This window comes from Quercus robur, chromosome 2 (genome assembly GCF_932294415.1).
Source record: "Quercus robur chromosome 2, dhQueRobu3.1, whole genome shotgun sequence".
Classification (NCBI taxonomy): domain Eukaryota; kingdom Viridiplantae; phylum Streptophyta; class Magnoliopsida; order Fagales; family Fagaceae; genus Quercus; species Quercus robur.
In genome coordinates this window covers 9,697,492-9,708,276 of record NC_065535.1, presented here as the reverse complement: position 1 = coordinate 9,708,276, position 10,785 = coordinate 9,697,492, and the positions used below count along the sequence as shown (strand labels likewise).

The window sequence follows — 10,785 nt, the reverse complement described above, 5'->3', positions numbered from 1 at the left end:
CTTTTTTTTTCCTTTTCTTTTTCCCACTTTGAATCTATAATAGTAATGCTACCCAAAAAAAAAAAAAATATATATATATATATATATATGTAAGGACTCGATTCGTAACGACCCCAAGATAATATTGGGCTCGTACGTAAAGAGGGCCCAAACAATATCATTTATAAAGCGTGGGTTTGAAAGGCTAGGTTTTAGTCACCGGACGGTAGTTCGGGTTGGCTTCGGTCAATGAAACTCGTCCGAGGAGGCTGGGGAGCTCTATGCTCTTCCTAATCTCCTTGCTTCTAGGACACCATGGCTGGGAGGACAGGTTGTTCCCCCCCCCCCCCCCACCCCCCTCTCTCACACTGCCTCTCTTATCCTTTTATACGGGCATTTATCCTCTTACCAGCGTCCACGTGTAAGCTCAATTTCCTAGGACTTAAAACTTGTCCTGTCAGCCCATACCTAGAGTGGTTGGGGGTGGTTGTAAAAGCTGAAGAGCATGGCTCTGTCAAGTACAGAGTATTGAATGGCAGTAATGACAGCTTTCCCTTTGTCCTTGGTCGTCATACTATCCAGTGTCTCCTTCTCTATTGATATAGATATTTTAGATTTTTTTCCAAACTGTTCCTATACCGTTTTTGCCCTTTCTTCCAGGGAGACCTCGGATATGCCGAGGACAGAATCATCCTCGGCTATATCTCAAGACTATTTGGACTTTTATTACACATCCTCGGCTATACCCTTCCTCGGCTCGAGCCTTGGGCCTCAATGCAAAAATGGACCAGGGTCACAAATTATTGGACCCCACAATATATATAAGTCAAATTTAGATATAATATCAAATTTAATTATCTTTAAAAATTAATAATATTATTATTAGATAAATGCAATGACGTATATCGAGTTGCAAAAGATTTTTTTTAATTATTTTTTTATAATTATTATTTTTAAAAAATAAAGATAAGAGAATTTGGATTCCATACGTCTTCGTTGGGACATTAAAACATTAAAAGATACTAACTTATTGAGCTGCAAAGATTTTGAATAATATATATTTTATTATTATACACTTTGTTACAGCTTGTGAATCTGTCAATCTAATTATTCTAGAACCACGACTAATTTCACACTCATTTTTTATTATGATTAACTATCTGTCATTTTTATAATCTATTGCTCACAATTAATTACATCGAATAATTATGAAAATAAATATAATATAAAATTTGTTGTAGTTCTTATAATAATCCAATGACCACATGCAGGAGTCGCAGTAAAGTGAGTGGACGTAGGTTGTGACTGTGTGCCCCTACTCCCTAGATTTTTTGCTAAACTAATTGTAGCTTAGAAACGTGGAAGAGCAGGTTGCCAAATTGGTCTCACGGTTTTTCCATGAGACGGAGCGAAACGGCCAGTTTGGATTTCCAAAGTTTCAACTAACAGTTTGGTCTCTGGTCCCGTGTGGTCGTGGTGGCGTTATTACATTACAGCCCATCAGCCAGCGCACAGACAAAAATAAACAGATAATGGGACACCACTACACTACACTACACTACAACATAGGCCAGGATCACAATTATTTACGTTGGACGAGCTGTGAGTAATGGTTAATCTTCGTTAAGTAACAAGTTGCGACAAAATTTGTTTATTGTGATTCTAACCTTTTCATTTACTTGTACCAATTAGTATGCATTTTTATTTTCTCTCTCTCAAATTTTTTTATAAAACACTGTCTCAACACTCAATAGTCCCTCAATTCTCTTATTCGTGGCCAAATAAATTCAATCCCTCCATTTCTCTCTCACTATCAGTGTCATAGGCTTGGTCTGAGAGAGAGAGAGAAATGAGTTTCAGGGATGAGAACGAAGAAGGGAGGGATCTCAGGAAGCCATTCTTGCACACTGGGAGTTGGTATCGTATGGGGTCAAGGCAGTCCAGTATGATGGGCTCGTCTCAGGTCATTCGTGACAGCTCTATCTCTGTCGTAGCTTGTGTTTTGATTGTCGCTTTAGGACCAATCCAGTTTGGTTTCACTGTAAGCAATCTTCTTCTTCTTGATCCTTAAGCAACAAATTAAGCTTTTTGCTATTCTGGGTGTCACATATGTAACAGCAACAAAGCTTCAAACTTATTTTCTTAGCAACTAAACAGAGAACTTAGTTTCTATTTTTGTTTTCATGTACTTTTTGCAGTCTGGGTATTCATCACCTACTTAGTTTCTATTTTTGTTTTCATGTACTTTTTGCAGTCTGGGTATTCATCACCTACTCAATCCGCAATCACTTTGGATCTTGGGCTTTCGGTTTCAGAGGTGTGAATCTATATCTGCTGTTTTTTTTTTTTTTTTTTGGTGATTTGGATTTTGTCTTATACAAGTGTCTAACAATATTCATGGGCCAGTTTTCTTTATTTGGCTCTTTATCCAATGTGGGTGCAATGGTTGGGGCAATAGCAAGCGGTCAGATTTCCGAATATGTTGGTCGAAAAGGGGTAGGATTTGGTTCATTCATTGCTTTTCTTATTGTTACTACACATTGGTTTTATTTTGTTTTTGATTGTTTTGGTTATGATTGATTACTGAGTATTAACTTTCTTGTGATGAATTGCAGTCCTTAATGATTGCTGCCATACCAAATATTATTGGATGGCTTGCCATATCCTTTGCCAGAGTAAGATATAGTGATTGTTCCATTTTTAGATTTAATTCAACTAGGCTTATGGATTTTGGAAAGTGGGGGCCAAAGCATATCGTCTTATATAAAAAAATTAACTGATGTGTGTAGGATTATTCATTTCTCTACATGGGAAGACTGTTGGAAGGGTTTGGTGTGGGAATAATATCTTATACGGTAATGTTGCAATTTTGATCTTCTAGTTTGGTATTCTGTGCAAAAGATGATATCTTGGGAGGTTTAATTTTGTTGATTATCTGTAGGTTCCTGTGTACATATCTGAGATAGCACCTCAGAACATGAGAGGTGGTTTGGGTTCAGTGAACCAGGTTAGCTATGTTTGGTGGTTTATCTTAGCATGAGATGGTGTCAATAACACTATATGAGACCAATCACTGGCCAATTCAGTTATTTTTCTTATTTGTGTTTTCCTAGCTTTCAGTCACCATTGGAATAATGCTGGCTTATGTGCTGGGACTTTTTGTTGAATGGAGAATACTGGCAGTTTTAGGTAATCCTCTGAAAGATTCAATCTGGTGGTCATATATGTACTCTCATTTTCTTTATATTTTTTCTCATACAGATGAAACCTCATCTTCTTTGTAAGAGATGATATTGATTAAAAATAAAGTTTCTTCTATACCTTATTTGTCTACCAAATCACTGATGAGCAGAGATGCTTACCAGGCAGAAAGCTTGCTTTCATTAATTATAGTCATAAAGTTTCAGGCCTACAAAATTCAATTGTCTTTATTAATAAGCTTAATTTTCCTAAATTTTATGAAGGGTAAAAAAAAAAATTGTGGTGATGGGGTTCTTGACAGAGGTTTTTTGTGTAATACAATGGGAGTGGTGAAACTTGTTTAGCTCAAATTTTGTTGAGAAGTTAAATTTAAATGTATTTCTAACTTAGTAAGGCTCAATGTCTAGTTGGTCTGTACTGTTTGATTTTGATAAGGTTTATCTTCATGAAGGGGTGTTCATAAGCTTTAGGGTTTATCTTTTCATGTAGTGTGATAATCCAGTTTCCTTTTTAGTAAAATCATATCATGTGAATAATATTCATTTATTTTTTGGTATTTGAAAAGAAAAGGGCTAAAGCCCTGCATAAGAAGGCTATATCAACAACAAAAGAGACTCAATCAATCTACAATAACCCCAAAATTTTAAATTTTTGAGGCTTATTCACTGAATACTTGAGACTTTGGGTTTGGGGTGCTCATTGGATTTGTGGTTACTTCAGTGAATTCTTTTGTGGTCTATGAACAACTTCGCACTCGTTAACTCCTTGTCATCAATTTATAAGTAAGAAGTTAATTCTCCTACATGTTCTAAAGGAGTAAGGAAAATGTGAGCTAGATATAATTGAACAAAAGGCTTCATATATTTGAAAAGCATCTTGGGAATGATAGAAAGTTATGACCTCTTCTGTTGCAGGTATGCTGCCATGTACAATATTAATACCTGGTCTGTTTTTCATTCCTGAATCTCCTAGATGGCTGGTAAGATTTTTAAAATTGGCTTTCTTAATTAGGTGGATAGCTTATTATAGTTTCTTGATTTGTGTTTTCCTTCCTCAATCCAGGCAAAAATGGGTATGACAGAAGAATTTGAAGCTTCTTTGCAAGTTCTCCGGGGGTTTGATACTGATATTTCCATTGAAGTAAATGAAATCAAGGTAAATGCCACTAGTCTGCAAATTAAACTGGTTTTATAATTTTACTTTATTCCCTGTCATTAAAAGAAGTCAACCCTTTGACATTCACAATTTCAGGCTAGAACTCTTGAAGTACATAATTATTTATTCCACATATCTGGGAAATTACCTATTTAAATGATGGTCAAATAAGCATTTTGCAGAGATCTGTAGCATCAACAAGCAAAAGGTCAACTATCCGGTTTGCGGAACTCAAACAAAGAAGATATTGGTTTCCTCTGACGGTATTAATTCTTTTTCTAACATGTTTAATTTTGTGAATCTTTGTTGTGGCTTCTACCTAGTTGATTTTGGCTAATTTATTTCCTGCAGATTGGAATTGGATTACTTGTTCTGCAACAGCTTAGTGGAATCAATGGTGTCCTATTCTATTCCAGTACCATCTTTGAAACTGCTGGTAAGCATGAACTCAGTCATCTTACATTGAAGCGTTTCATAGAGGTAGTGTACCATAAACACAGTAGTCTTAAAATTGAGAGTGTAAGATTGCATACTCAGAAGTTTAACACAGAACCTCAAGAAACTACTAGTTGTATCAAGCAACGTTTTTCATTTTAAATTCTTTTTGCAATAAATGGTTCACTTTTCAGTATCCTTATATTGTTTTATAATCTATTATTGAACAACCTTACTTTTACATCCTGAAATAGCTCAAAGCTTGTCAATGTCCCCATGTTGGTTTTACCTGAATAAGGTTTCTTGTCCAATTTCACACAATTCTTGTATACAAACTAGTGAACTGGAAAATCAAGCTTAATGCTCAAGTGTCTTATTAGATGCCATAATTGTCTACAGGGGTTACATCAAGCAATGCGGCTACGTGTGGACTTGGTGCTGTTCAGGTACAGCTCAAAGATAAAATGCAGTATATGTAAATAAAATACTCGATTTCTTTTCCTTGTTGTCCAATGTTCTCAAGTCATAATCACACATAAATTTGTATGCCATCCAGGTCCTTGCCACTGGAGTGACTCTATGGTTCGTGGACAGATCAGGGCGCCGGCTTCTTCTTATTGTGAGTTGGAACATTTTCCTCAATGTTTATTCACCAGGTAATGATCTACCTGGAGGAGAAATGAAGAATTTTTTAATTTTTTGTTTCAGATTTCTTCCTCTGGAATGACCGTTAGCCTCCTAATTGTTGCAGCATCATTCTATCTAAAGGTAATAATTTAGTGGATTTTGTGGACAGAAGGATTGTGATATGCATGCAAAAAAGTTTGTTATTCTTCCATGTTCTCTACAACTTAAACTGTATGATTATGATCCCAGGATTTTGCATCGGAGGATTCTACTTTTTATAACGTATTGGGCATTGTTTCAGTGGTTGGAGTTGTGGTATGCCTATATTAGTATATTCCAACTCATTATATATTAAAATTAATGCTATAATTTCCTTTATCAGTCTAACCTATTATTTCTTTCAGGCAATGGTAGCGACCTTTTCACTAGGAATTGGAGCCATTCCATGGATTATAATGTCAGAGGTACCACCATTACATTACATTTTCTCATTGGATTTCTTGCTTTTGTCAGAAAGGCTGAAATGAGATGCTTTTGACAATGTCCCTCTTTATTTTGAACACCACCATCTCTTCATTAGTGAAACTTTACCCTCTATTATTTCCACTTAATCTCTATAGAAAGGGAGAAGCATAAGAATCTGCTTGAATGTCAAACCTTCTACATTGCAAATCTTAATTTTAGCTGTAAAATAACGTTTTGTAAGTTCAAAAGTTATTGTGTAGATTCCACTGGAAGCAACTCAAAAATAGTTGTTCATCACTATGTTCACTTTGGATTGGAGCATCGACTCATTACCATATGACCTCTATGTAGTCAAAAGAACATTTTTATCTGTGTAACTTGCTGCAGTTAATGTTACAGCTCACGTATTGCATGAATTTGGTGATGCAGATTCTTCCAATCAATATTAAGGGCCTTGCCGGAAGTATTGCAACGCTTGCCAACTGGTTCATTGCCTGGGTGGTGACCATGACTGCAAACTTACTCTTGGACTGGAGCAGTGCAGGTTTGCACCTTTCTCCCTTTCCCTCCAACTACATGTGCTTGACACCATGCCAGTTACTCTAGGGAAAAAAAATGCAGGAGATGACTTTTGATCTTTAGTCAATTATGTACATTGACCTACAGACAGAATTGTTTATTTTAATTCTCTTCACTTTAATCATGTTGCTTCTTTTTTACTATTGGTTTCATTGGTCTTTAACTAATTCAGGCTGCCTCTGCTATTGACAGGAACCTTCACCATTTATATGGTATTGTGTGCCTTTACTGTGGTATTTGTTACACTTTGGGTCCCTGAAACTAAAGGGAGAGCTCTGGAAGAGATTCAGTTTTCCTTCAGATAAAATTTTCCTCTTTCTTTTTGTTTTCACCTTTTTTATTAGAAGAAACAAATTTCTGCGATTCCAATTTTGCAATGATTCTGCAGATCCTGTGCGATGTAAACATGTATATCTTTTGCCCATGCATAAAGACAGCTTTTTCAGTGAGCTGTGTGTTTCTACAAATAGCTGTATTCTGTGTTCGACAGTTTCCTCATTTTTTTGTTTAATTCATTCATATCAATTTTTCAAGAAAACAACATTCACTTGCATATATTGCTAGATATTAAGGGACCAAATCCAAATGCAACCTAGAGAATGTGTAAATTGTTTACACGATAGGATACGATTTAACACTCATGGTGTCTGTTATATGATAATTCGTTTTTATTATTATGCCAAGACATCAATTGATTTTTTGTTGTTATCGTTGGGAGTTGAACCATTCTCTCATTCCACGACTCGAGTTTACAGGAACCCACTACATGTCTACATGATTAAGTTGTCACATCATATGCAACTTAGAGAAGTTAGGTCAAGTGTATAGACACTGACCTCTCATTACTAGACAAAACGTATCTACCATCCTTTATGAAGAGGGACAAAAGGTATCATATATGAGAAGAGATATATCTACCCTTAAATAAATTTGGTGGTTACAGTATCAAATTGTCAATAGCTCTTGCGAGCTACTGTCCACATTTTTTGGTGAGTAATGTCTACAAGTTTCTGTATAGCTGGACTGACCCCATCCCTGATATAATTTACAAGCATGATTATGTGCTTTGATTTGATGGGCATCATAATCAGTATGTGCATTGATTGAACTAGGGGTTATAATCAAATTGTCGATTACTCTTGTACGAGCTTTTGTCCACATCTTTTGATGAGTAATGTCTATGAGATTTATGTATAGCTGGACTGATCCCATCCTCAATATACTTTACAAGCATGATTATATGCATTGATGGTCATCATCATCATTATGTGCATTGATGGAACTAAGTTTTTATTGACCTATTTTTGTACATTGTGTTGAGAATTTGGATAGGAGATTTGACGTCCATACATTAAACTGCAAATGAGTTTGTACTTGGCTTCAATTTCATAATACCATTTCCATTATAAAAGATTGGGAAATTTTCAAAAAGCAAAACCTGACCCACAAACAATCTGAGCTTGGCCCTCAACTTCTTGGCTATCTAGTGGGAAGACCCATAACATGAACTCAACCTCATTTGGATGCCCCCACTGGGCCACGGGATGTTATAGATAATATATTTTCTTAATCATTAACCCAATGAGTTAACCTCCAAAAAAAAAAACACACACACACACACAATGAATTATTATTAGTTTATTACTTATTAAAGTACCTCATATTTACATGGACTCTCAATTTTACACCATTGGGGGTAGGGCTTATTTATTCAAAACATTTGAAAAACAGATGGCTTGTTTTCTTTGGTCAGTAAAAAACACATGATTCATAAAACCCATAAGAGGAAACCATGGATATGGTTTACCCATCTCACTGGTAGCCCATTCATTGGCCAATCCAATACAACTTTAAATTCGTCAGACCTCTCTTTCTCTGACTCAGAAAAAAAAAAAAAAAACTGCAAATTCAAATATAAAATTAGGTATAACCAGAACCATCCATGATCCAACGGCAAGTCAAACCATCAATTTGATTGGTAGGCATGAAAATGGTAATTTACAGCCATACAATCACTAAAATAACAGGACTAACTTCTAGATACAAGTAATAGTTTGGCAACAAAATTACAGTTTTTTTACAGGTAGCTGGTAATACAAGTTTCTTCAGAGCCACAAATTAGACTCACTTTCAGAAGTTCTCTCATCTCTGCTTAGGTGAGATTAAAAAATGAATAAAATACTATTTTAATTTCTAAATTTTATCGTTACTAAATTAAATTTTTTTTTTTCATCTTTAAACATTGTAAAGAGTTAAAAAAAAAAAAAAATAGTTTAGAGATTAAAAAAAACCTTTTTCTATAGTTTAAGGATGAAAAACAAACTTTTGATAAAATCTAAGAACATAAAGTAAAATGAACTTCTGATAAAATTTCAATAGTTTAAGAACGAAAAACAAATTTTTAATAATTTAGGGACGAAAAATGTTCTTTTGGTAAAATTTAAGAACCAAAATGGTATTTTAACCTTCAAAAAATTAGACACTTTTTCTACCAATTTGTGAAAGATCCCAGGAAAACTATGAGCCCAAATGATTTATCAAAACTTCATACCATTACCAGCCTCTGTAACTTATCAAACTTCTCAAACCAGCCTCACTATATACCCCTATAAATTTCAGTCATAACTTTTGTCAACGCAATTGATTGTATTATAAGAATTCTACTACAGGCACTGAATTTTTCAAAAAAAAAAAAAAAAAAAATTCACATACTCTCTCAAACTCACCTAACTGAGACCCACCACAAGGTCCACATCATAAAAAATACATAATTTGGGTGAGGCAGATTTTTTTTAACCATGTTAGTATGACGTTGTAATGATGGGATCAAAAGATGGATCTGGAAACGCCCAGCTCTTCCAAATTCCATTTATATAATCTGGAAAAGAGTTCTTTAAAAGTAACAAAAGATTTGTTACTTATTTTCCAAAAACAAATCTTTGGTCCACGTCTTTAAAGTTGACAATAGCGTGTATTTTTGTCTTTACAAGAAAGTACCTATTAACAAAGATAGAATATCTTTCCCAAGTACTGTAGGAGCAAATATTACATGATAGTTAGCAAAAATTTTGAATCAGTTAAACACCGTAAAATCTAAGAAAGGTTCTATAATTGCTCATGTAATCTAACCAAATAATGATGTTAACGCAACAAAATAGCTAGAGACAACTACATGTTATTCTTTACTATTGTTTTGAGTTTATAAAAAAAAATGTCACTCTCTAATGAGACTGACCAAACTTGATCTTGCATGTATTAGGAGGCATCCAGAGAAGTAGAAGAATATGCTTGCAGATTCTCCATTGATAAAAATGACATTAACGTGACACAATGATAGGATCAAAAAAATAAAAAATCTAATCCTGCATGTATTAGGAAAGCATCCAAGGAGTAAGAGAATATGCTCGTAGATTCTCAGTTGATATAGATGACATTAGTATGTGCATAAGGCTCATATTTCTCACATTGACATCAAACACACAATCAATTTTGCAGTTCCTTATGTATCTCAATAATTTAGAGGGACCATCAATACATATATATATATTTTTTTTTTTGAGCCCCAATACATATTTCTCTTTCATTGATACCAAACCCCACTATTATTTTGCCATTGAATTTAGCTTATAGTTCCAATGCATACTGAATATCTGCAACAGTTTAACAGAAAACAGGGTCCCCAAAAAGTCAAATTGGAAAACAACAATAAGATCAAAGGAAAGGGGTATCCAATGTTTAGATGGCTCTGCCAATTTCTTTGGAAAACTACCATTGTAATTCCATCCTCATCTCTGGGATGTAGAGCAAATTTAGGGTTAACTACGACTGTCCACCCTAAACTTTACGTTTGTAATGTACACCATAAACTGCAAGGTCCTGCAATCAGTATCTTAATTCGAGATTAATTTGCAAGGGCAACCCATGGTCAATAAGGACATTTGCAATGTGTATCCTAAACTACAAAATTCATCAATCAACACTCTGATTCAAGCCCACTAATCTGCTAATTTAGACAATAACTTGGATAGTGACTAATTAATTATAATATAGAATTAGGGTGTTGGTTGTAAAAACCTTGTACCAAAGGGTGCCTTAAAGTTTAGGGTAGATAGCTGCAACTAACCCACAAATTTAAGAGATTTAGAAGGCTGCATTTAATGCTATATACTCTCTACAAACTGCTACAGATTACATTGAGAGAGAGAGAGAGAGAGAGAGAGAGAGAACATCCTAGTTTCACCCCTTTTCTTGAAAAAATCATAAGATAAATGACATTGGGATCTTTCTATAATTGTCATTTTTCCTGCAGTAGTTGGAACCAAAAAGAGTAAAGCATTCTTAACC

The 10,785-nt window shown here is 34.7% G+C and overlaps 1 protein-coding gene across 1 annotated transcript; it reads left to right on the top strand.

The window, feature by feature from the left end:
* Positions 1-1,634: 1,634 nt before the first annotated feature.
* Positions 1,635-6,908, top strand: LOC126712254 (sugar transporter ERD6-like 6). Its single transcript, XM_050411517.1, has 18 exons — positions 1,635-2,020; positions 2,234-2,296; positions 2,386-2,475; positions 2,595-2,654; positions 2,769-2,834; positions 2,921-2,986; positions 3,093-3,168; positions 4,095-4,159; positions 4,243-4,335; positions 4,518-4,598; positions 4,687-4,771; positions 5,170-5,216; positions 5,327-5,389; positions 5,479-5,538; positions 5,647-5,712; positions 5,802-5,861; positions 6,292-6,406; positions 6,634-6,908. The coding sequence occupies exons 1-18, from the start codon at positions 1,829-1,831 to the stop codon at positions 6,744-6,746; spliced, it is 1,461 nt and encodes a 486-aa protein (XP_050267474.1). The 5' UTR covers positions 1,635-1,828; the 3' UTR covers positions 6,747-6,908.
* The last annotated feature ends 3,877 nt before the right edge of the window (positions 6,909-10,785 follow it).